At 39.1% G+C, this 27,026-nt stretch overlaps 1 protein-coding gene across 2 annotated transcripts in view; it reads right to left on the bottom strand.

Annotated features, from left to right (window-relative positions):
* PASK (PAS domain containing serine/threonine kinase) overlaps positions 1-27,026 on the bottom strand; it is a 1,620,160-nt gene that overhangs the window by 1,438,533 nt on the left and 154,601 nt on the right. For both annotated transcript variants that reach the window (XM_044056691.1, XM_044056692.1), the window contains exons 2-3: positions 25,074-25,342; positions 17,969-18,204 (exon numbers count right to left, since the gene is read on the bottom strand). In XM_044056691.1, coding sequence (XP_043912626.1) covers positions 17,969-18,204; positions 25,074-25,293 — 456 coding nt within the window. In that variant the 5' untranslated portion in view covers positions 25,294-25,342. The remainder of the gene's footprint in view (positions 1-17,968; positions 18,205-25,073; positions 25,343-27,026) is intronic.

The following is a 27,026-nucleotide window of genomic DNA, read 5'->3' as shown; positions in this document are numbered from 1 at the left end:
CTCTACTTTTGTGACTCTTCACAGCTCCCCTTCCGCAGGAAGTCTGGTATCCTCTGACAGCAGTACCTCACTCTCAGCCTGGGTACTATCACTCACCTCTGCCCTTGCAGTCACTCTGTCCAAGGGAAGATCAGTACCTACCCAGCAGCTGTGGCTCACCTTCAGGCTCACTGCTACAGGGTAGCTCCCTACCTGAAATAGTCACCTCATCAGCCCTGGCTTTAGGTATGAGGTCTGCCTGGATCTCCCCCAGGCTACCAGACCCACATGCCTGTCTCCAAGCCTGACTGTGTGTAACTGCATGCGCACAAGGTACTGCATTATCAAAATCATTCCCTATCAGGATATCTGCAGGGATATCCTCAAACACATGTACCTGCTTGCTTCCTTTAACACTCTCCCAGTCAAGGTGAACCGCAGCCAAAGCCATTTGGAATGGGGTCCCTACTAAAGCTCTGACTGGAGTGCTCTGCCCAAGCTAGTACCGCTCCTCTTTAACCATTTCAGGCTTCACAATGGCTGTGTCAGAGATGGTCTCTCTCTCTCTCTCTTAGCAGTGGCCAGTTTTCCATCCTCTAAGATCGGATAAAACCTCTGGTGATAGTTTGGTACCCGCCTTGTCTCCAGACAACTTACCACTGGCATACTGTTATTCCCACTTGTTGCCCCTCCCCCCACTTTTTGTTCCCCACCTTGCCTCTGTAGACATCTATATGCTACATGGCCCCACCGGTTATATTTAAAACATTTAACCCTTGATACTGGCTGTACACCTGAACTAGTGGCTTCCCCTGTTACTGGCAGACTCTGTTGGGGCGGTATAGGCTGCCCACCATCAGTTCCCTTTTCAGTGCAGTAATGCCCTGCTTGCTAAGTACAGATCCCCTTTTTCTCCAGCTCATCTGCAGAGTTACATTCTCTGTCTGCCAAACAGATTCTCATGTCCTCAGGCAAAGTGCTATAGGCTTTTACCCGCACAAAAAGGTCTGCCAGCCTTTCAACAGTGGTGATCTGACACTCACTCACCCACCTATGAAAATAAGTACTTAACTCAGCAATATAAATCACACACAATTTCATCTGCCTTGTGTCTATGCTCACAAACTTTTTCCTGTAAGCTTCAGGTGTTAACTTAAAACATTCTAGTAAACAACATTTAACGTTGTCATAATTTAAACAATCAATATCAGACAATTTAGAAACAACAGTTACAGCTTTACCATGGAGTATTGGGGTCAGGAACATTACCCAGAGAACTTGGTCAACCTTATACTGTTTACATACCATTTTAAATATATAAACAAAACTATTAAAATTATCACCTTCTGTAAACTGTGGAAGAAATTTACTGACTTTTATTGCTTCTGGGGTTCGGTTATTCCCTTCCCCATTACCTCCAGGACCCTGGCGAAGAATCAGCACCTCCTTCTCATGTTGACGCTGCTTCTCATTTTCTTCAGCAGCTAAACACTGCATTTTCTCTACTGAGTCTACTTCGATCTCCAAACGCTGCAGTCTCTCTGCTGATTTTACGTTTGGCCTCCAGTTCAAGTCTCTAACTCCAGAAGGAGTTTTAAGTCCTCTGAGGAAAAGGTGAACTGTTGTGTTTCTGAGGGCTGCAAATTTCCATCACCAGTCTGGTTATACTCCTGGTTGCTAGTCTGAGCTGCAACTAAGGCTGAAATGATTTGGCTTTGCACACCTTGGCCAACTGGTTCTTTGTCAACTTGCCATAATCCTCTGCTGACATTCTTGCCTACTCTCTCCCTGACTGACTAAAATAACAACAAAAATAAATAAATAAATAAATAAATAAATAAATAAAAACTGTTGTGATATGGAACTCTGAATGTTCACCTTGTGGGTGCTTGAGAGTACACACCTTTAATGACAACTGCTTACAGGCTACAGAAGTTCAATATCCACACCACTGCTCACAAATATGTGATGTCCCCATTCTGGCCAGTAATCAAAGACGGTCCTCACCACTGACATTGGAGAGGGACATTCACTTGGAATACAAATGGATACACTCAATACTTACAAATGCAGACCTCTCTGCGTCAAGCACAATTTCCCTTTAGAGCACCCAGGGAACATGCTCAGTCCGGGGGATAGTTCCTCCTTACATCTGTCTGGACCCCCAAAAAGACTGCCCACTGACACAGCTTAGAGTTGAGTCCTTAGCTGAAGTTCCAAGCTAAATCCTCCCACACCCTCTCTGTGAAACCAGTGCTTTATGTCCCTGCTCCAGGCAGCTGACGCACACACACACACACACACACACACACACACACACACACACACACACACACCTGGGAAAGGCTGGCATAGATTCACCTGCTGTGCTCCCTTCTGCCGAGACTACGAGGTAGTTATCACTACCACTAGAACCCTTGCCAGCTACTATAAGGCTCTTACAAGGGTACCCAATTATACTGAGTGAAATTAATATTAATACAAATGGTCATGTGACCAAACAGCAAGGCTTTCAAGAGTGGCCACAATTATCACTAAATAAATATATGCATATACTCTGAAAGCTTAAATATTTTCTAAAAAGGACAAGCCACAATGAAAAGTTTAAATATATTTAATAATAAACAAAATACTGTTTTCCTACCATGCTTTTTTTCCTGTTAATTAACAGTTTTCTGTGGCATGCTGCATCACTTTGACAGAGTGAGCACTCCTGATGTCCACTTTTTAGCAGGCTTTGACTTTGTAGATTGTGCAGTGACCTTTTAGTGGTCATTACTGGTAGATGGCTACTGGTTTCTAAATCTAGTAATAGTACAAAACTATGGTAATGCACTAGCCAACATAACTACACAAAAATGACACCTGACCCTTTGTTAACCTTCACCCAGCATACAGGATAGTCAGTGTAACATTTACTCAACTTAACATGTGTTACAGAAAGCCCATCTGTTCCACAGCGCATTCACTAGCAAGGAATATTCTCATCCTCAAGACGGAATATTCCTTCCCATTGCTTACATTTCATTCCTCTTCTAACACACAAATGACAGATCACGGTCAAGAAAGATGTGCAGATTTCTGAATTTTTTTTAACATAAATTGCTTGCAAACACCTGGGCTTATTATTATGACCCTACTAAAGAGCTTCACATGGCTCCCTATAAAAGGCAGAGCGGGTCTATATTAAATCAACGAACGGTTAAAATAGCGAATGTGGATTTATCGACCCTTTAAAACCGAAACCTGAAAATCCCTTAGACACGGAACAGTGATTTTTTTTCTCAGGGAAAAAAATTGCTGGGCCGTTTTGGAGACTTTGCCATTTCCTCCACTGTAGTGCGATCTCGGAGTTGGTACATTTAAGTAGAGGGGGTGTGGGTGGCACAGCCCTCGCACATTCACCCCCCCCCCACACACACATTATTTTGTTTTGAACTTTTTTTTATCCCTGGGGTGTTCTGTGTCTTCGGGATTTTCAGGTTTCTGTTTTAAAGGGTTGATAAATCAGCGGTCGCTATTTTAAGCGTTCACTGATTTAATATAAACCTGGCAGAGCTACATAACTGCTTAACTTGTTGCTGTTCAAAACTATCAGTCAAGTTCAATGAGCGCCACCTTCTCCCTCTACATTAAAATCAAAACTTCAAAGAAGACAGCAAAATTATGTGGTTAGGATTAAACTTGAAGATATCCTCTCCCATGTCAAGTCATGTTTAAAAGCTACTAAAGGCAAAAATCCATTTCCCAAAATCAGCTCTTCCATTTGGAATGCACTACCATAAGACCCTCAAGAGCAAAAAAAAACAAAAAAAACAAACATACAGACCTTAAAAGCAAAATTAGTTAACATCTGTGCAGTCCGGTAGCTTGTGCTTGCTTTTACAGTAACTGCTAAATACTTCAACAATTGCCATTACCTATGCTTTTCTTAAATGTTAATGTAATACTTGCTGCTATAAATGTAAATGCACATGTTGCCATGTTTATTTAGTTTTTAGCACTGCTTCCTAAATTTACTTTGACACTATTAGTTTTCCAAATAAGTACATGTCTGCTTGCCTTAGGGCCTAGGTCATTGCTGAAAAGACTATGCCTGCAATAGAGTCCACTTACCTGGTTTTCAAACTGAAATAAATAAAACAAAATAAATGTCCCTTTCCATTCCTGTTTGAAATTACCCAGTGTATGACTACTGTCTTATGATGTATTCTGGAACCAGGTATCAGAGATGTACTATGCTAAGACATAAAGAATGGTTCAGCTCTTAACACTTGGTAAAAGTAAGGTGCTGCAGTTAATATTTAATACAGTCAGGTCTCCAGTATGGAAACATCAGTGTATCTGGTTTTCTGGATCCCAAATGCAACTTTATAACTGAGAAGTGTAGTCTAAAAAAGTGGACCCAGTTCAGTTTGGAGTCCTGTGTCCCATTGGGATAGATGGATAGCTTTCACCTTCACCTCACTCTGACTCAATGAATCATTTTGCTTAACAGTTGTTTTACCCTTTGAACATAAGTACATACTGATATTTAATGTTTTTCACTAATCAATTATTCCCTTATGCAGACTTATTTTAAGTACCTTAACAAGGTCTTGGTAAGCAACCTGCACTGCTGCTCCTTTATTATTTGTCTGTGCTGCTGCTTCAGAGAATGCCACAATATTCAAAAAGCAAGATTTATTAAGTCATTACTGTTCCATATCTGTATCCGCGGTAGTGGTGCTTCGGTAGCATTGTCGCCTCACAGTCAGACGCTGTCCGGTTAGATTCTCAGCTAGAGCGTCTTCTGCGTGGAGACATGCGTGAATGGGCGTACCTTCGTTGAAGGTTGTGCATCAGGGCTGGTAACTCGGTATGTAAAAATCAACTACCAATCATTAGCGGACCGGAGTTCTGCTGTGGCGACCCCTAACCGGGAAAAGCCAAAAGACACAACAACTGTTCCATATCTGTCGGAAATGGGTCACCTGTGTATTTCCCCCCTTTCTCAGCCCCAACTGTCTGTCATTAGTCAGCCCCCCACATCCAAATGGAAAATTTAGTCTTCATTACTGGAGTGAGAGTCAACCAAGATGGGCCATCACCGAGACTGCCATCAGGCTTTGTCTGAGGTTCTCTACTTAATGCCCTATCCATGGGCACATTTGACTGATTTATGCAGAGGGACATGCAAAGGCCTGACTGTGGAGGATGACGTCTAACTTCCAGAAAGGATGTTCTCTCCACTCAGCCCTGTCTCTCTCCTCAGAGCATTAGTGATGGATTCCCTGGTGGAAAATTGTACCAATCTTGTATGTGGATGACATAATTAAAGCTTCCCCACCACAAGAGACTATCAGGGCATGCCTCTTCATACCAACCCTTCTCTGTGTTATTTCCCCAGTATTTATTTTATTTATTTTACATTTGTTGACCGGGATAGTCCGACTGGATGCATGTCCATTTTCAGCGGAGGCCCGGGGAGAAAAGCTCCAAGGGTAAGCAGATACAGCATTACATAATACCAGCATTACATATTACAAACAGACTATTTACAGAGATTACATAAGTAAGCAAGTTAAACAAGTTCCACAGGTTACAGTTAGTCCTGAGCACAAGTCAGGATTAAATTAAATTACACAGTAAACTGGTTAACAGATTTTTACACATTCGAGTTAGCCAGGCTTGATACACTGACATAGCCAGTTAAGTGACAAATGTTGTTTGAGTCTAGTTTTAAATTGACCTAAGGTGGAAAGTAAGTTAATATCAGCTGGAAGAGAGTCCCAGGATCTACTTACAGAGTTTGCAAAGAGAGAATCACCGGCTGTGTTATTAATTTTGCTAGTCTGAATTAGTAGTTTGTTAGAGGATCTAAGCGGTCTAGGATTGTAATAGGGGGTGATAATATTTTTAAGTGCAGGAGTATTGTCCGGATTATAGAGGATTTTATAGGCCATAATCAGTTGGTTATACTGGATTAGGCTAGGTAGTTCAAGCCAACCAAGCTGATTTAGATTGATGCAATGATGTGTCCTAAAAGGCAGCCCAGTGGTAAACCTGGCAATGTGGTTGTACCAAATTGAGAGTTTGTTAAGGACAGTCTTGTTCAAATTCGAGAGTAGAGATGCATACAGAAGGGTTGAAAGAAGGTGAGAGCGAGCTATGGCAATTTTAGCTGGAGGGGTTAGGAAGGCTTTTATTCTGTAAAGTGACCCTAGTTTTTTATTCATGGTTATGATAGTTTGGTTAACATGTAGGTCAAATTTGAGATTATTGTCTATGATGACACCTAATAGTTTTGTAGATGGGTCAGGGGAGATTATTGTGCCATCATTTGATTTTATGGTAAAGGTGAAAGCGGTAGACCTACGTGTTGGTGAAAATAACAGCATTTTAGTTTTTTGGGATTTAGGATCAGACGATGTTCAGAAAGCCAGTTTTCTATTGTATTAAAGGTGGTCTGGGTAGCTGACCATAATTCTACTGGAGATGTGGCTGAGCAAATCAGAGTAGAGTCATCAGCATATTGGATACAGCTGACTTTTGGGATGACAGTATAAAGGTCGTTAATGAAGATGGAGAACAGCAAGGGCCCTAGTATAGAGCCTTGTGGTACTCCGAGGGTGTTGGGTAGAAGGTTAGAGAGTTTGTTCTGCCAGAGGACAGCCTGCTGTCGACCATTCAGGTAGGATTGAAACCATTGGAGGGCTCCAGTACCTAGACAGAATGTTTGCAGGGTGTGGATTAAAAGTTGGTGATCAACCATATTGAATGCCTTGGAAAGATCCAAAAAGAGGGCTGAGGATATATAATTATTGTTGCGATTATGGTTTATGGTGTTATTAAAGGCTAGGAGGGCTGAAGTAGTGCTGTGATGAGGATGGAAGCCATGCTGAGTGTCTGCCATAAGGCGATTTTGGATTAGATGGTGCATGAGTTGTCTGTGAATACATTTTTCCATAATCTTTGCAAGTGGAGAGAGTATAGCTATTGGCCTATAACTGGAGAATTCAGTAGAGCTGCCTCCTTTGTGAAGTGGGATTACATAGGATATTTTCCAGATGGTGCGAATTTTAGCTTCTACTATGGTTCGATTGATTAGTATTGAGACGGGGTAAGCAATAGCATCAGCTGATTTTTGTAGGTACTCGGCAGGGAGTTGATCAGCAGAAAGTGTAGTGGGTTTTAATTTTTTGATCAAGGTACGGATAAGTGAAGTGGCGACTGGTTGGAAGCTGAACGCAAATAGGTTTCTAGGGGTGCTACTTTCAGGACCAGGGGAGCTAGGAGGTAGTTGGCTAGCTAGGGCTTGAATTGTCTCAGTAAAGAATTGGTTAAAACTATCAGAAACATCTTCAGGGGTTTTATCAATAGCAGCAGCAGGGATTGGGGTTGAAGTTTGTCCAGGATGTAGTAGATTATTTAAACCTGCCCAAAACTTCTGAGGGTTATTTTGATTTACTGTCTGTAAAATACAGTAGTATTGTTTTTTGTCTTGTAAAATTGATTTTTTGGTTTCGTTCCTGGATTGCCTGTATTTAATGTGATCTTGAGGGTCTTTAGAAGAACGCCATAAAGCCCATGCTTTGTTTCTAAGGGTAATTTTGAGTTTAGATTATAGAAAGCCATGGTGCAGTTTTTGCCTTGGTTCTCTTTGAACGAACAGGTGCATGCAAATCAAGGATCTCAAGGAATTTGTTGTTAAAGTATGCTACTGCTTCCTCTAAGGGGAGGTGTTTTAGAATAGACCAATTACATGAGTTTAGTTCTTGTTGGAATTTGGCAGGGTTAAAGTTTTTATTGTTTCTAACCTTTCTGAGTAAGGGTTGTTGGGAATTAATGGTTTTGTGCTTAATTACATATGTGAGAAGGTGATCGCTTAGGCCATTAAGGAGGGTACCAGAGGTGTACAGTTGGGGGTGACTGTTTATGAGTATCCAGTCAAGTATACTTTCTTTTTGGTTGGGTTTACCTATCCTGGTAGGGGTGGATATGATTTGTGTAAATGCATGCAGGTTAATATGGGTGGTTGGGGATTCTAAGGAACAGGTGCCCCAGTCTATGTTAAAGTCTCCAAGTAGTAGGGTTTCTTGGGGGTAGTGACATGATAACCAGTGCAGGATATCTTCAAATGTAGATATATTGTTACCTGGGGGAATGTACATACAGATGATATTAATGCATTTATTTTTATTAAGTTGCAATTTGGTGGCAAGAATCTCAGAGTTATTAATCTGAGGAGGTTGTATTACATCTATGGTGACATTCAACTCAGATTTATAGAGTACAGCTACCCCACCCCCCTTCCTTGAAGCACGATCCAGCCTGTGTATGTTGTACCCAGTTGGTAACACTTCATTGTCTTTAGTGTTAGGTTTTAACCAGGTTTCAGATAAACAGAGAATCTCAGGGGAGTGGACATCCAGAAGTGCAAGCAATTCATGTACCTTGTTATTAATGCTTCTAATATTGAGATGACAGACTAGGAGAGAGTTAGTTGGCCTATTAATTGTAGGTTTGTAGCTTAGATTACAAGTAGAGGGGGTATGTGTATCTGAAGTGAGTGGGCCAGGGTTGGGGTGAATATCACCACCAAGTATTAGGTTGAGTCTATACTTGGTGATGAACTTCAGGAATTTGTTTATTAGTTTGTGGTAGTGTTTGGATCTAGAGCTAATGTGCCAGGTTTGAGATGTTGATAGACTGAACAAGATGTTGGATAGGATCTGGTACTGTAAGTATGGTTGAAGGTGGAAGGATTTACAGCTGGGGTGATAGTATGGCCTTTTGGGACCTGAAATCCCGTAAGAAACTGGTTTTCATACAAGGTAAGGAGGTATGGTGTGAACAAGAGGGGTGTGATCAAGAGTGGTAGTAAAGAGGAGTATATCATTATACGTGATTCAGCTAGTGAGTGAAGGAACGGTTTTACCTGGTGATGCAACACCAGAAGATAGAGTGGTGAGGTAAAGGTACTGGAAGGGGCAATAGGAGAATGCCAGATGAAAGCTAATAGGTGCTATTAAATGTAGGTAGTAGAAAAGGGGTGGGTGGAATTATCCCAGATGAAAGCAGATAGGATCTAGAAAGTGGGGGAGTGGCTATAGTACTATAAATTTAGAGGTATTGGAGACGGGAGGGAATTGGGGGCAGGGAGGGGAGCGAAGAGAGCCCGAGCGTGGAGTGAACGAAGGGCTATTTTGCAGTTTACAAGGTTTCCTAAGGTGTCCTAAAGCTATAAGGTAAGTATTACAGCTCTAATGTAAGAGTCAATTTACTGCAGTTACAGGGGAAGGAGGCAACCACTCAAATAGAAACAAAGAGCCCTATGGCTGACCAATATGGTGACCTGCTTAATTACAAAGCACTGTAAGTGAAAGCTTAACAAATGCTTTTTGTGTGTAACCTATTCTGTTTAAATGTTGAGAGAAACTGATTGCAGTCCTGTAGACACCGTTTTGTAGGGAACTGTAGAGTTCAATCTGTTTAAATGTTGAGAGAAACTGATTGCAGTCCTGTAGACACCGTTTTGTAGGGAACTGTAGAGTTCAAACAAAGTCACACCAGGTCAGCCAAGGGGGGAAGATAGAGGGAAATCCTAAGCACCTAGATTTGAAAATTATGCCTGTACTAAATTGTAGCAGTTTAGAGCTGCTTATCGAACCCCAGTTTCTTGGTCACATTCAAGGTCCCACCCTTTTGTGTCATGGAGCCAGGTGAACTCTTTTGTCACTTTAGATAAGCTCCATCATAGCTTTCTCATTGATTTTACAGGAAAGCCTAGTCAGGCTGATTTCAAGACTGATGTGATGTCCTTCTTATGCACTGGAGCCACTACAGCCCATCAACATAGATCAGAGATGTGTCTGCATAATGATATTTTATTTAATGATTGATTGGAGATTAATTAGTTTCTTCTTTATTCTGTATAGGAAGGCACCAGGTATGTTGTCTAGTCCCAGTAAATTGGTGTTTTTATTTAGTTAACTTGTTACCATATCTGTATTTGTATAACTACTGTCTCCTTTTGCCTCTGCTTTATTATAGGCTTCACAATTTCTGAAAACTTCTGCTGGAATGCTGCAGATGTCTTTCTATACCACTGTTGCAGTTTTCCTAGGTCAGCCTGATGTCTGGCCAGCATACCAAAGCCTTAGATTGTAATAGGGATGTGGTACGTCACATGTATGATTCCCATAAATGGCATAAAGGTGAGATATAGATGTACCATCCTCAAAACTTCTTTGCCACCAATGTGAACACCATCTCTGATAGTCAGTCTGAATGTTCTTTCGTTGCTAAGCCTTTTTCAGATAAGAAGCAAGAACCCAGTGGGGCACTTATCTTATTTTTTTAATGGTTGTTAGTTTACATGTCATCCAGAAAGGCACAGATGCAGCTGTACCCCGCATGAATAAGTGCAGAGCAAACCCCATAAACAAACCCACATGTTGGATCCATAATATCAACAAGCTTTATAATAGGTTCATAGGTTCATAGGTTCATACTAGGCTATCTGCCCAAGGGCAGATTTATTTATAATAAAAGTAAAAGAATTTTCAGTAAAAGTAAGAAAAGTTAATTCCCAGAATGTTAGAGCCCTTATCACGGGAATAAACAAACTCAAAAACTTAATACAATCTACTAAAGCCAAGTTTGAGGCTAAAATAGCTACCCAAGCCAAAGACAATCAAGTTTATGTCCATGGGGAGATCTTATTAGAGGAGGACTTGCATACCACAGTTATGCATATGACACCCAGATATATCTCTACTTTCTTCAACATGAAAAGTGGAATGTGCATTCCTTAGCAGGCCATCTTGAAGCTGTGCATTGATGGCTTTCTAGTAATCTGTTTAAATTCGACACCTTCAACACTGAGGCTATGGTAATTCACTCTACTTTGAGAGATTATTGTGCCCTGCCTCTTTAAAATCATGTTTTTTATGGTGGAAAAAAGATTAAATTTATTGGGAAAGCAAGCAATTTAGGAGTTATCCTAGATCAAAGTTTGATTTTTAAGGATGAGATGTCAGTTGATGTAAAAACATATTTAGGATAAAGCAAGCAATTTAGGCATTATCCTCGACCAAACATTGATTTTTAAGGATGAGATGTCAGTTGACATAAGAAACATATCTAGGATAAAGCACTTTTTTATCTCAAGCTGATCTCTCAGTAGTGTTTCATCCTTTAGTCTCCTCATGGTTGGATTACTGCAAAGGCCTTTCCCTTAGGACTCCCCAACACTGAACTTGACTGCCTACAGTTAGTGCAAAACTCCTTTGCCAGGTTACCTACTGGTACTGCATGCTACCAACATATTACTCCTGTCCTGCATAGTTTGCACAGGCTGCTGGTTCATGTGTCCTTATTCCCTGGAAAAATTAGTGGCGCCATAGGCCCCAACTAGGGTTCTATGATCGGCCACTCACCAGCTGCTTGTGGTTACAGAGTCTGGCTTGAGATTTCAGGTGTCCTCTGTTTTGCTTACTAGGTTCCTCACATGTGGAATTTACTACCTCACTGGCTGTATGAGTATCCCTCTCTGGCTGACTTCTGTAGTTCATTAAAAATGTCTCTCTCCGAAATTGCTTATGCGGGAGTAGGCTGCAGTACAATGTTAGTCTGCCTTTTAAAAATGTGATGCTGTTATTGTGTGATTTACATTTATTCTTAATTTTATAAAGTCTTTTGGTATAATAAGCCTAAAATAACGTTGAAGCTAAAGTGATAAGCAAAGTTAAAATTTTCAGGGCCTGTTAAACAAGTCAGTTCTGACTTTGGGCCAGATTCAATAAAGCCTACACTAAGTGTACACCGTTCTGAGTGAACAGATAACACAGACATAATGCGCACCTTCTCCCTACTAATTTTAGTTTTCCTACTGATATTCTTGCATCTTTAAACACCGACAGGGATTCATAATGGTTACCACAAAATGTAGACTACACATACACCTAGAGTAATCTTTCTGAGTGACTAAAAAGCACAAAAAATGTGACAAGGATTTTACTGGATACATATCATGTACACTTAGTGTAGGCTTTATTGAATCTGGCCCTTTGTCTTAAACTCTACCATTGCTGCTGTTTTTTTCTCACTAAAGGCAGACTATTTAACTGTTCATTAGTAGCTCTTACCAAGAACTGCCTATTTGCACCAGTAAATATTAATAGTTGTAGTATGTGTAATATCATATCCACTGGCACAATGCTCATATTTGCAGATTAAACCCTTTCATGAAAATCCTTGTTGACCTGAATCAAATTCTCCCTTTTTTGCTAATAAAAGACTAAATATAATCCTAAAAATATGTTATACATCTGTTTTTGTTTTTGAGTTGCGTAATTTTACACCTTCCACTTAATCAGCTGCATCAGTGGTTTGCAAACTTTTGCTTAGTATGTCTTGTGGTGTGGGACAACCTTCAGTGGTGATTTTGGTTCTAGTTCAAGCATCTTTATGAAAGTGTGGCCTCTCATGTGCTCTAGATCTTTTTTCCCATGAATGAAAGTTAGAATATGAACTGTTGCCAGCTCTGGTCATAATATTCTTCACATATTAGATTATATATTTTTTTGTCTAACATTGGTGTAATTGGTCTATGTTATCACCATTTTGCCATTTTGTACCACTGTAGGCAGCAAATGCCAGTGACAGACACCTACAGGGGTTCCTTGTCTTGTCTGAGATGATGGCACAATACTACCTTCTACCACATTTGCTTCAGATTCATCCTGCCACAAAATGGTGAACTCTTTAAAAGCAGAGCTTAATCCTTACAGCAGTAATCTCAAACTCAAATCTGTTAAGTGGAGCATAAAAACTGGTACACACAGCCAAGGGCTGCAGTCTCCTAAACAAAAGGAAAAGCAGTCAGTGCAGACAGAAATGCAGTACACTGTAGTAGTTTCCCCTCACCCGTTGCTTGTTGACTATCATAACCTACCTTTGTCATTTGTTCCCAAGACACTGGGTTAAGAGCTGGCCAAGAGGGACAGCTCCAATGCACATACTCAGTAACACGCCCTGGGTTTGTTATGCAGCGTGCATCAGCAAGGGTATATCATCTGCTTCATCAAGTGATATAACCCTGAAAAAATGTCTTGACCCCTTTGAAGCCAGCTGTTCTGTTGGGTACCCAGCTGCTCCCTGGGGATTCAGAAATTGGAACGTGCAAGCTCAGGCATGGGAAACCACCTCCCTCCGAGGAGAAGAGGTAAGTTAGGAAAACCACATCATTCTTCTCCTCCCCCACACCAGCCCCAGCAGATGTCTGAGCTGCTAACTGAACTTGGGTTATCTGGGTCATAGTTAAGTCTTTATCTCGAAGATGTCAATGTGAAGAATAGCCTCTGATAGCTTACAAACTCCTTGGAGCATCATCCCCTCAAATACCCCCACTACCCCATACAGAAGGCATTTATGGCTACTGTCGCTGTTAGCCTGGGGAGATAATGAACTTCCTAGCTGAAGAAAAGAGGAAGTCAACCACCAGTACAGATGATTTTTGCAAGACTGGGTTAAATGAATGGTGGCTGAAAGGGAGTCTGTTAGCTGGGACCACTGAGTGAATAACATGCTCATATGAAACTTGGAAGAGAGTACCATTTAAGTTATATCAGCCATGAGTCCCTGGACCCACCATTGGGGGTTGGAGGTGCTGACACAAGGTTTGAACTGAACATTGTAGAGCGAGTAGTTTTTTTCTGGAGTGAAAGAAATCTGAGATAAGGTTGTGTTGAGATGGCATTTGATAAAGGTGATTTGCAGAGGGGCTGTAACCTGATTTTTGGTACTTTTTGTAGCTCTGCCTATCCTTAGGCATCTCCATAAATAAATCATTGGTAGTAGGCAATAAGTCTTTAGTTGTTACACCTAGGAGCCAGTCATCCAAATATGGGAACACCCTGATCCCTTTTCAGCCTCAGATGGGCTGAGACTACCACTATGCACTTGGCAAACACCCACAAAGCTGTGGTGAGACCAAAGGACAAGGCTCTGAAAGGGTTATGACTATCTCATATCTGAAAGTGCAGAAACATCCTGGACTCCTTTACTATCTTTATATGGAGATAGGCATCCTAGGGGTCTATGAAGCACATCCAGTCATGTGCTTTGAGGCAGGGCAAATTCACTGACACCTGACCATTCTAAGCTGGGTTGTTTTTTTTTACAATAGGTTGAGGCTGCTGGTATTCAGAATTAGCCTGGTGTTCTTGTTCTTAGGAATCAAAAAGAATCTTGAAAAACTCCAGACTCTCTCTGGTTTGGTGGGACCTCCTTAACAGCTCTTTTTGAAAGGAGGGCCAACATCTCCAGAACTGCTGCCTCCATTTGCTGGGGTGGAATATTTGGCAATGATACCAGTTGTCAAGATGGTTTTTGGAAACATGATATTATGTAGACTCTGGATATGATTTGTCACACTAAGTTATCCTGCATGATGGCAACCCCTCCCCCCCAATTCCTTCCAGAGATGGACAGTTGGGCAAGCCTTCAACGGTTCTGATTTGGTCTTTCCAAGAAAGGTTCTCTGTACTCTCTGCTTTGCAGACCCCTTTGAATCCATGTTCAGTATCCATCTGCCACAGCCATCCCTATCAGAAGTGGAGTCAAACGGTTAATGCTGGAATTTCCAGAACCACAGGGATATGAACCCTTCTTATTCCTCTTGAAAGATCTCTGAAGGTTCTCAGATACGATTATTGTGGCAAAGAGCATCTTCCCTTCTTGCTCACGTTTCATCAATAGTTATTTTACAGATGGTTGGATGAGGAACAATCAAGTGGGGCATTAGTAAATGTTGCCAAGCATGTCATTAAAGTGTTATGCCAGTGCCTGCTTGTTTGTGCTGTTCCATCTACTGTAGTATGGTACAGACACATAGATAGGTTTGTGATGAGAAGCATGGTATTAAGGGTGATCTTCAGTTGCTCAGAAGAGTCTTGAGTCATGGGCTTACTCAAAATATCTATAACTTGCTTTGCTAGGTCCCTTTGGAATCTCTTCATGCGAGTTGAATAGTTTAATCTTCTCAGGGCAAAAGTATCAGAGGTGCAGACATGCTTTCCCATTCTGTCTATCCCCCTGAACTCTCTGGGTGGAGCCGGTACTGCTGAAAGCCCTGTTGATAGCCTGGGAGAGGAGGTGGCTGTGAGTCTCACCATGCTCTCGAAGGCAGATTCAGAATCCATCTGCAATGACGGCCCAGTCCTCGGAACAGATTCCTCCTCCTCGGCCAAAGCTAAGGTGGGTGTTATTGAGGAAGAATGCCAGAAAACTGCATCAAGCCCTATATTTAAGGGTCTACTGATCCCAATGCTCATCACAGAGGTGCCATTTGAATGTGCTGCTATGGACGTTTTGGGACTATAAGTGAAATCTAGCAATTCTTTGGCTGTTCAACCTATTCACACAGATAATACTAGACTATGCTATAAAGTTTCCAAAAGCAGTGATATTAGACAAAGTTAAGACTGATGCTATTGTCAGAGAGCTGGTTTTAATTCTGCAGGACAGGTAACCCTAAACAGATGCCTACTGACCAATGTTTTTTCATTTATATCAAGGATGTTGCATCAATTATGGCAGTGATTTAAAATCAAACAGTTGAAGTAATCTGTCTCCCACTGGCAGATTGCTGGATTAGTAATGAGAAAAAAAAAAAAACACTGAAATCCATGCTAAAAAGCTGACAGTGATAGATGGAGCAGGACCAGTTATTACCCTACTTACCATTTGCTATAAGAGAGATGCCACAAGCTTAAACTGTGTTTTGCATGTCAGACATCCAAGAGGACTATTTGACAATGATAAGGAAATTTGGGAGGAAGAGTCAATGCCATTTAAAACTGTGATAAAACACTAGGTTAGTTTGGAAGATCTAAGCTGTTTTTCCCCATACTAAAGGAGCACACACAGGTCAGAAAATGCAGCAAAAAGTTTATAACAAGAATGCCCAGTTGAGAGAATTTAACTCTGAAGATCAGGTATTAGTGTTATTTTCCCTCCAAGGAATACAACACACCTCTGGTCAAGTAGTATAGGTCATTTCATGTGACTGAAAGAGTAAATGCAATTAATTATAAAGTTAGACAATCAGGAAAAAAATAAAGACTGAGTAAATCACATTAATGTATTAAAGACACAGAAAGAATTATAAAACACTGCAGTGAGCCTGCCAGCTGAAGTCCATACATGAAAAAACAGAATTTCTGCTTTAAGTACAGTTCGACTAATCCTAGTCAAAAGCAAAAAGTGAGATAACAGAACCTGTGTTTCTTAATAAAAAATATCAGAAATACCTGGGCAACTAAACTAATGGAAAATAACACAAATAATGCTTTGAGTACAGGCTAGATGAAAGAAGCAGCACGCTAAAGCAGAATTATCCAGACTGTAGGGTAAATGAAATACACTGTATGCTATGAAAGTTCAATCCTTTAATTCAAAAATACTTGAATACATGATGGCTTTCATCTTAAATGATCTGATGAAGTTTTTAATTTTAAGAGGAAAGTGCACATGTATTGAAGTATTTTTGAATTAAAGGACTGAACTTTTTAAGGATACTATGTATTTCATTTACCCTACAGTCCGGATAATTCTGCTTCTTTCCGAGTTTGTTTCTTTGCTTTTTGGAGTTTGTTTGTACAGGCTAGATGAATACTAACAGTTTCAAAACATTAAAAGGCCAGTAAGGCTTGTGTCTCAGGGGTTATATATCAGTCACAACAGTCCTTTCTTTACATTTATCATAGCCCATGCATTCAGTCTTATCTACTTCCATGTATGTTTTCACGGTCTCTCTTGTCACCTGAGATGACAGATTCTTGTCCAGTCTGCTTGACTCCAGTTTTCTGTGTTGATGTAATACTCAAATGTCACTAAGATTTCAAGTCATCCTCCCAGGCTAGATTATTAGAGGTAGCAGTCCTTGAACTAGCAGCTATACTATTCAGCATAATCAGCTACTGTTGTAGCTACACTAGCTTCTGGTCAACCCCCTGTTTTTCCTAGAAATTCCTACATAATTGGGGATAATCATGCCAGAAAGTCAATGGTCACAGCATTCTATGGAATTTGCAGCCCATATATGGTTTTCATCTGTTAGAAGAGGTACTCAGAGGAACCAAAAAATTGGACAAGTCCAGGGCTAACTGCTGTGGACAAACTACAAGTTCCAAAAATACATTGGAGACAAGATACAGGAAAAAAGCATAGAACTTTTTCAACAATCCACAAACTATTAGTTCACTTGGTTTTGCAGCACCAAAATAGAGCAAACAGCAACTTCATAATAGTGTCCATTCCACACAGCCCTTCCAGAGTATAGTCTGTCTTATAAACAAAAGTCATGTCCAAGGCTGCAGGCATCTTCCAAGCCCCAGAGACAAGCCCAGTGCTGCAAGCCTCTTATAGGCCCAACTTTTCACTCTAAAAACAAACAGATATTTTCACAAGGTGTACTCCACAGGTCGCATTCCCAAGGATAGTACTGCCCGAGTTCTCTCTCACTCCACACTTCCAGATCTTTTTTCAGATGAACCTTTATGTGAAGAACTAACTTTGTGAGTTTAGCCCCCCCCCCCCCGCTACTCCCTTTTATACCATGGTAATTGCCATTTAAGACCAGCTGAGCTAACTAATTCCTGTGACGATGCACTTATATTTCACATTGCTGTATACACTCTGAGAAAACATTTTCTATAACCAACATGGTACAACACACATTGTTTTCTATGGTTTGTGTTTATGTGTGTATACATGCTCACACTTGTATATGTAAGGTGTGTGGGGGAAGGCAAAAATATGAACAAAGAAAAAAGAATTAATATGTGACCAAGGACATCCCTGCATTCTATAGCACGAAATACTTAAATAATTTTCTTCACATTATATTCCGACTACCAAGCAATGCAATAAAATTGACAGAAAAGACAATACAATTAAGTATTAACCAAAACGACTAAATCCATATCCAAAACAGAAATACCTTTGTTGATTTAGCATCTATGGTAAGGACAGCACTATTAGGACTGTGTATAGTAGACTGGACAGGACTACTGCAGTTGTGCCTTGTGAAAAAGCCCAACAATGAGCTATCTGAGGCACTGCAAGATGAACTGGACCAAGCAAAAGAACTTGATTGGTTCGGAGAGCTGTGGTGATCCATGTGCTTAAAACTCCGAGTAGCCAAGAAACTGTAGCAGTATGAGTTGAGTTCATCTCCTGATAAGGACAAAAACAAAGTTATTTTTACTTCATGAGGAATATCCAAGAACAAAAAATATCAATCTCGAGAGCAGTTTATCTGATAATTTTGTTTGTGTTGGCAACTTCATCACTCATGAATGGCAAACATATCTTTACTCACATGTGACTTTTATACAAATTCCTAAACAAAAAGAAGAATTTACTGTTATCTCATAGCTATTTGCTAAATATTAACATAAATAAAACATGCATATCATTAAATATATCAGATTAACAGTGTCAGAGTTTAACATAAGTGCAATTTCTACAATTCTGATGCAAAAAGGATTTTTTCTTCAATTAACTTTTTTATACAGCTGCTAGATAATTAAAGTGAGCTTTATGGTTTTTCATCTCTCGTAAATAAATGAGGCCTATTTTCAATACACCTGGCTATATCGTAACCATTTTTATAGTCTACTTATGGCTGCAGAGTGGTAAAGCAAAGTAAGTAAATGCAGTGTCACAGGCAAACTTAAAATATTACATAAAATATAAAATGCAAACTAAGAAATCAAAACTCTGGAATTTGTTTTTTCAGAAGTTTTAAAATCTATCTTAAGCAGAGATTAATAACTTCATTCAGGCATTTCACCAGAATACGAAAAATAAAATACTCTGATAACTGTGGAACTTTAAACATAAATTATTTTAGCAAGACAGCTGTAAGGCTTATTGCCTTTATTATCATGAGGTACAGCGGGATAATCACTGGAACTTTCTGCCTTGAACAGAAATGGGGAACTGTTTCTGCCTTTGAAAATGCAACTTCTAAAGCAACAGATGTGATGCAGAGGACCTTTCATTGTTTTTCTTAGAAGAATAATGTTCAATTATATCACATACAGGCAATGATTTTGGAGTGACACATCCTTCAGAGTAATAGTAATTTTTACTTTTATATTTTACCCTGCTCCAAATACCAAACATATAAGCCACAACAGTGAAATGCCTCTAGATATAAAAGAGAGCATGCTTTAGATCAGTAATTTTTGAGCAGCTGCTTCATGAATAGACATAAGAAGAGCTCTGAAGCCAGGGACACGTAGTAGAAGATGGTTTATAAAAGCCAGCTCCACTGGTGTACAGGGATAAAGCTCTAATCATTACCCACGTGACCAGAATTCAATTAACGGCTCAGGTGTATGTTGGAGATAGCATGGAAAAGAAATGAAGGGGAGTCTTTGCTGGATCCTTTTCCTTCGGGGGAGGACGAAGGACCGCATGCATGCTCAGGTTGCACAATCTAATGGATAAATCCCTAATGGAGACCAGAGACCCCACTAGAGCAGGGGTTTCAAGGGCAGCAGGGCTGTCTTGAGGAGTTATGTTACTCAAGGAAGCATGTGACATGCCCTCACTAATGCTCTCTGCATGCTGCACCTGGAGCATGTTACTGGGCATGTACAGTAGGATTGGATATTTAAATAGTGAACCCTAAACAGTCCTTGATGGCTGCCTCAATGATGGCCTCTCTTAGTTGGCTCATCCCTTGCTGAATGGGGAATGAATGGGCAAATAGATCAACAGCGGGTCTGATGGTCAGTGAGCAGCAGGGGTGAAAACATCACAATAAAAAATGCAGCTTAGAAAACTGACTGAGTGTTTAGTACAGTCTGTGTATATGCAGGCTTTTTCTTTACTGGCTAACAATGCTAATTCAGGCAGAAATGAGTACCAGCTCTCACAATTTGAAAACTTTTAGCAAATGGATGCTATGAACGAGTGTTAACTACCTATCCATAATAAAATTAGGCTAAAAAACAAATAAATGTGAGGGATATAAGGCTCATCAGTATTACACAAATAAGGGATACTGCCTATTTGGTGTATAACAGTAACTTTGCAAAGGCTACCAAGTAAAAATCATAAACTTTCTGGATTTTGTTGCTGACTTCAGAGACATTATATATATATATATATATATATATTATATATATATATATGCTGTCCCATTTCTCTTATGTAAATTGCCTTTTCAGTCTGTCTTCTCAATCTTTTTTACTCTCCTCTGATTGATTCTTATAGTTCTCAACAACGAAAAAATCACTTAAACTGGTAAACAAAAACAAAAAACGAGTGGACTACTAAAAACGGACTCTTTATTTACACACTTGATTTGACTATATTTTATATGACTAATAATTATCCCTTTTTCCTCTATATGGAAATCTTAATAAAAAGCCAGAGGTATAACCGAAGATGTAAGTACACAGCAATTAATAGTAACACTGATTGGATTCAAAGAGTTCAGCTCATTATCTTTCTTGCCCATTTGGAAATATCGCCTGTCCATGGTTTCATCCACTTGGGTGCCTCCTATGCTCAAGGGTACCCCTGACAGCCACACTATACAGTACAACATTCAAATACTTATGTATTGTGATGTGCCCACTTTTTTGTGTTTCACAATAACACCCAGGGTAATATTATGCTCTCATTACTGCTGAGCTTTAGATAGGGAATGCCCAACTTTACAGACATGCTCCAAATCTTACTTGTCCCAAAGTTTGGGGAAGTGTACATCTAATTTTTATTAGCTCCAAAATATGGCGCAAAACACAGACAAATGCTTCTTCATATTATGGAAGCAAGCAACACGAATGATATATCCACAGCAAGAAGTTTATTTTAAGCGATTTTGTCGGCCTTAAGCCTCAGACTTCATCAGAAGCACCATTAAAACACCTTGACATATTTATATACCCTTCACCATGTCACATGGTCACATAACCACTCCCCTTCATTAATGAATTAAAATTAAAATTACTAAAGTAGAAACTATTTGATATTGTATAATATGTTCTGTAAAACCTCCCTACTAATAAAACAGGATTTTATTGACAACAAATTAAAAAAATCATCAAGAGAAAATGAATAAATATGACAATAAATAACCTGAATAAGTTAATGAATAAATGAATGAACATCGATGGTGGCAAATATCAAGTGTTCACAATACAAGTTATCTTTTATTTTACTGAGACAGCCCCATGAGTCCTTTAGAACATGCTGGTATTTCTCCAAAACATTTTTTTTGCTACCATCAATGTTAAAGATTTGTTTACTGTCATCCCCCATGATAAAGGTACACTGTGTTTTTTTTTTTATTTTTTTATGTTCCAACACCACTTTGGGTCATGGTAGGATTTTAATGTTTAGAATGCTCATGGATTTAATTCTTGACAACAATTTCATCGTGTTTGATAATCAATATTTTAAACAAAAAGTGGGAGTGGCAATGGGGGCAATGTGTGCCCCCTTATTTGCCAACATTGTTTTAACACAATGGGTATGTAATGCTGTGTTTAAGAATGATTTATTTAAGTTTTGTAAATTTTATGGTCGATTTTTGGACGATATTCTTATATTTTGGGAAGGTTCACAAGAATGTTTAGACAGTTTTTTTGACTTTTTGAATGAAAGTACAACCTTCCTGTCTTTTACTATGGAATCTGCCATTGATAAAGTCCATTTATTGGACTTAGAAATCAAAAAGGATATTGTCAATGAATGTTTTAATTTGGCCATTTATAGAAAGCCCACCTTTTCCAACACCCTTTTAGTTTTTGACAGTTGTCATCCTCTTCACCAGAAAAAAATCACTGGTGAAGAGACAGGCTGTGAGGTTAGCAAGGATGGTGAGTGATTTTAAACAATTTACAGATGAAATTGGGACATTGAAGTCTATGTTGTCAAGAAGGGGGTACCCAGACTCATTCAATGACCCTATATTACAGGAAGTCATTAGAAAAAGAATGGATGGGCACTTTGTCCCTTTATTGGGAATTAACGTTCAAGCCACAGTTATATACAATAAAAAGAACATTGCTATTAATCAGGACCCTAAAGTAATGGAAAGGGGTTTTAACCGGGCCATGACCTTAACATTTAGCCCTTTGTTTAAAGACATTAAGGAGATTATCAATAACAATTGGTGTATTTAAAGGGATGATGAGGAACACAAAGAAAAAATGGGACATAAGCCACTGGTGGTGTACAGAAGAAATTCCAACATTAAGAATATTTTAGAGAGGAACACATATAGAGGTATGGGAGGGCGCATGAGAAAATGTGGGCAATGCCCACAATGTTGCCATATTATGGAAACAGATTCTATTCACATTGAGGGGTATGGGGAAGTAAAACTGAGACAAAAGTTTAACTGTTTGACCAAATGCTTATTGTACATAGCAATCTGTCAGCCATGTGCTAGGTTCTACATTGGAAAAACTAAAAATGCTTTTAATAAGTGGATATATCAACACAAGTATGATATACGTAAAGTGAATCTGAGTAATGCTTTGGCTAGGCATGTGTTTGAATGCAGTGGTCACTTTTTTAGATTTTCTGGTTTGGAACAGATTGATGATAAAGACATGAGGGGTGGGCCGAAAGATATGTTTCTGGAATATAGGTAGTTAGTATGGCAACTCCGGGTTAATGCAATGGCCACTCTCAGTCTTACTGAGACCATGTCTATTTCTAGTCTTTTGAAACTAAAATCTGAGTTTCATATGTGACCACCTTTATAGCATTTTTACAATTCAATGTTATTACCAATATAAAATAGCTCACTTTGTATTACTTCACTATCAGTACTTAAGATGGGTTGTTCAGTGTTCGACCTAGGCACATGAATTTTATGTATTAATTTATGGTCATGTGTAACAGTTTTCTACATCTAATTTTGTACAGATTTATTTATCAAGGCTTTATTGCACAAGCTAAGTCTAGTGGTAAATCAACAAAATGTATTTATTTATTCATTAAGTTCTTCAGGTTATTTATGGTCATATTTATTCATTTTCACTTGATTTTTTAATTTGTTGTCAATAAAATGCTGTTTTCTTAGTAGGGAGGTTTTACAGAACATAATATTATACAATATCACAGTTTCTACTTTAGTAATTTTAATTCATTAATGAAGGGGAGTGGTTATGTGACCATGTGACATGGTGAAGGGTATACAAATATGTCAAAGGGTTTTTAATGGTGGTTCTGATGAAGTCTGAGGCTTAAGGCCGATGAAAGCGCTTAAAATAAACTGCTTGCTGTGGATATATCGTTTGTGTTGCTTGCTTCCATTGACGTGTACAGTGGTTTTGGTTCTATATGTTTCTTCATATTACGCTTCAAAGAGTATACAAACCTTTTTCCAGAGTCACTCAAGTGTTTGTAACTCTTTAAGCTCAAGACAGTGCATTTTGGAATATGGCACAATATAATCTGACAGAATTAAAAATAAAGTAAAATAAAATCCCACCACCCAAAATGAAATAAAGCAGAAAAATACAAAATGTGGTTCTCAGTGACCGGATACGATTTTTATTTACAAAGCAGAGAATATATACTCCCATATCTCACTTGCAGCTTTGTGACTTTGGAATAAACCACCTGCAGTAAAATTAAAAGCTCATAGTCAACCCTTGGACCTCAAATGGTCCCTACAGATAGACAGAGGGATGGACAAATATAAATATAAACTCACAGTGCATCCTTTATTATTCTCTTAAGTTCACGTTATAATATTTTAGATGCATCACTTTTTTCCCTTTATTCTCAGATCATCACAGGTAGAAAATCATATCTGCAGGCTAGATGCATAAATATGAATAGTTAAGAATCAATTTTTCCCCTTTAGTTTTGGACACATGCAGGTATACAATTTTATCGGTAGACTAGATGCATAAACAAGAAGAGTTAATTGTTAAATAAACCAGAAAAAAGAAAAAAGCTACATGTTTCTGTACCTTATGTCAGAGTAACACTCCTACATAATAAATCTAAATTTAATAACCCTGAGCAAAAAAATGAAGAAATCCTGGCAGCTTGTGTGGCTCAGTGGACTAGGGAAGTTAGCATGGGTGATGGTGTTGACGGTTCAAATCTGGAAGTATCCACATCTTTGTGGGAGGTTGGCATAACAGTTAAGGTGTCTACCTTACAGACATAAGTTGCAGGGTTTGATTCTCACATGGAGTAATTAGCTACATTTAAAATGGTCCACAAGAGTAGTTAGCCTAGTACTAACCTATGAATCTATGTTCTACAACTGAAGTTTAGGGCGTATCCCTGGTGGTCTAGTGGTTAGGATTTGGCACTCTCACCACCATGGCCCGGGTTCGAATCCCTGTCAAGGAATTTCAATGGATTTTTTTTTGTCAGGCCCCAGTGGCTTAATGGATAAGGCATTGGCCTCCTAAGCCAGGAATTGTGGGTTCGAGTTCCATCTGGGGTGGTATAATCTTCATACAAGTGGAACATTTGGGTTGGGTTTTGGCATAATGGCCAAGGTTTTTTCCTCACAGACACAAGGTACAGGGTTTGATTTTCAGCTTTGACAAAAATTGGCTTAGATTAAGTTAGCCTAGAAAGGCTGGAAATTTAAACATTTTACACAAGTCTGAATGTCGCATGGGGCTTGCTCCTTGCGCATACTAAAAGTGGATGGGTGCTATCACATCACATTTATTCTTGCTCTATGGACAGCAAAATGTTGCAGGGGAAAAAAGATAAATGACTGAATCAAGTATTCCCTTACTTTCAAACACACCATGCCCTTGGTGCTAGAATCAGTAAGCTGCAAGTGGGTTGTCACCTGCATAAAAACCCTTCTACTGTACTTCATATGTTCAGGATTGTTTGGGGTTTTATATTTGGTCCTCTTTATTCAAGATTTTCTATTTCAGATTTTGAAGGGCAAGTACAAAGTGGAGTAACACTGTTAGACATGCCATATGCTACTATGAAAAATGTGAGAATTACTGAAGTAGGTATCTTGATTTAAGACATAATCTTACTGACGCTTTTTATTGGCATTTTGAGACGGTATATAAACAAACCTTTGAATGCATCAGTTCTCCAGAGTTTGAGAGGACTTTCTCCTCTCCTGTTGGAATGCCTGTTTATCCTTGGGTAGGACTTATTCAGGTTAAATGAACTGTTCATTTTAGAAGAAACACCCAGCTGAGATGCTCTTTCTTTCTTGCCATGCTGCTGGAGATCATTTGGCGAGAGGTAAAGCGGTCCTTTACTGAAAAGCGACTGGTGCTTAGAAGTCATTCTTCACAGCAGCTGAACTTGACCACTTCACTCTCCTGCTGCCTTATAGCTGCAATCAAAAATAGGGATACAAGAAAAAGCTTTTTAAAACTGCTACTGTAAATCTGGTGAACAACACTAACAAAATATAAAAGCACAACTCTATACCACAGGACTTTTCTGTGGTTTTGATACTGAACATGGCTTGTGAAAGGTATAATATTTCCACTGCAAACAATGCATGCCTCCATTTAAACTAGCTTTGCTTCACTTTTAAAACAAAGCCATCTGAAAATGATTGCCTTGGTTCTATTTCTGTTGCTAATAGTAAACCTATAATGAGACAATCATAAATTCACTTTGCAAAATATATTTTATTTTTTGACTGACTTGTTAACCAGGTGACTGTACTAGTCCTGAGATCCTTTTCAGTCAAGACCCAGGCAAATGGCAGTTAAGAGACTACTATTAGCAAGATTTCAAGGGAACACAATTATCAGTCAAGAATATAGAATATGAGTAAGGAACACTATACCCTAAGTTAGTAGCTGGAGTGAAAAACAGCAAAATATTTTCCAAAGACTTTATATCTTAAGTTTAGATTACAGTTACATTAAATACAAAAAAAACTGATGTGTTTTAAAGGAAAAGATGAACAGCTGCATTTCAAGGCACAAGTGAAATTCCATGTCATCTGTGAGCAGTACATGCATTTCAGTGTCTACAAAGAGGAAGATAATTTCAATGTACAAGTACAAAAATGCATTACTATGTGCACGGTAAGAAATTACTTAAGAAAGATGACAACATTTTGCCAAATGAACTTTGTTTTCAAAGGTGTAGAAGTATTACATTTGTTGCGCTGTAGATGGAGTAGTAAATTGGTTAAAAATATTTTACTTTTTGTCAATTAAAATGTGCAACAGTAGACTTTTTGAGATCTTCTAAGTGCTTTAATAAAATGTGTACTGATTTTCTTTTCTAATTTATTTTGGAAGGTGGTTCCAGTTAGCTTAATAAAGGAATAAACAGCCTTTCCCCAACACCTGCTTCATGACTAGTTTGTACTTGACTAATAGAACTTATGAAAAGAAGTTAGCTGTGCTTGGTTTGCAGTGACAATAGTAAATTGTTTTCTGGTGTACTTTTTTTAACATATGCCCTCAAAAACTGACCATTAATTATTGGTGACAGTTATCACCTTGGAGTTCATGGATGTTTAGAATGCTAGATAAGAAAAAGGTTTGCCACTTGGCTATCTCCTTACTTACCAAAGACTGTGTTAAGGGAAGCCAACACACATTTTATGTTTGACAGCCAGATTCACCATCTCATCTGTACTGACCAGGAGTGCAGATGCAGTGGAGTTGCCAACTCTTACACCAAAGAAAATATGCAAGATTCAGAAACTTGCATCAATCTGCTTATACTCCGAGTGCACCAAGTCTGAGTAAGTAGGACACAGTACTGTGAATCTTTACAAATGATAAATGGCACTGTGTACCACCTCAAACAGGACACAGCACAGTAGCATTGTGTATCATTACGAAGTGGACACACCAGCACTGTATATTATTACAAAATGTAAAACAGCACAGCAGCACTGCATACTATTATGAATGGCACACAGGCACAACAGCACTCTGTACTACTGTGGATGGGATACAGCACAGCAACATCATGCACCAGCACTACATACCATTATGAACAGGACACAGTACAGCCACACTCTGTATTGTTACCGAAGGACACAC

Source organism: Protopterus annectens, chromosome 14.part0 (assembly GCF_019279795.1).
Source record: "Protopterus annectens isolate FY-2018-M chromosome 14.part0, PAN1.0, whole genome shotgun sequence".
Classification (NCBI taxonomy): domain Eukaryota; kingdom Metazoa; phylum Chordata; order Ceratodontiformes; family Protopteridae; genus Protopterus; species Protopterus annectens.
The sequence above is the reverse complement of the archived record's forward strand: the minus strand, read 5'-3'. Positions and strand labels throughout refer to the sequence as shown.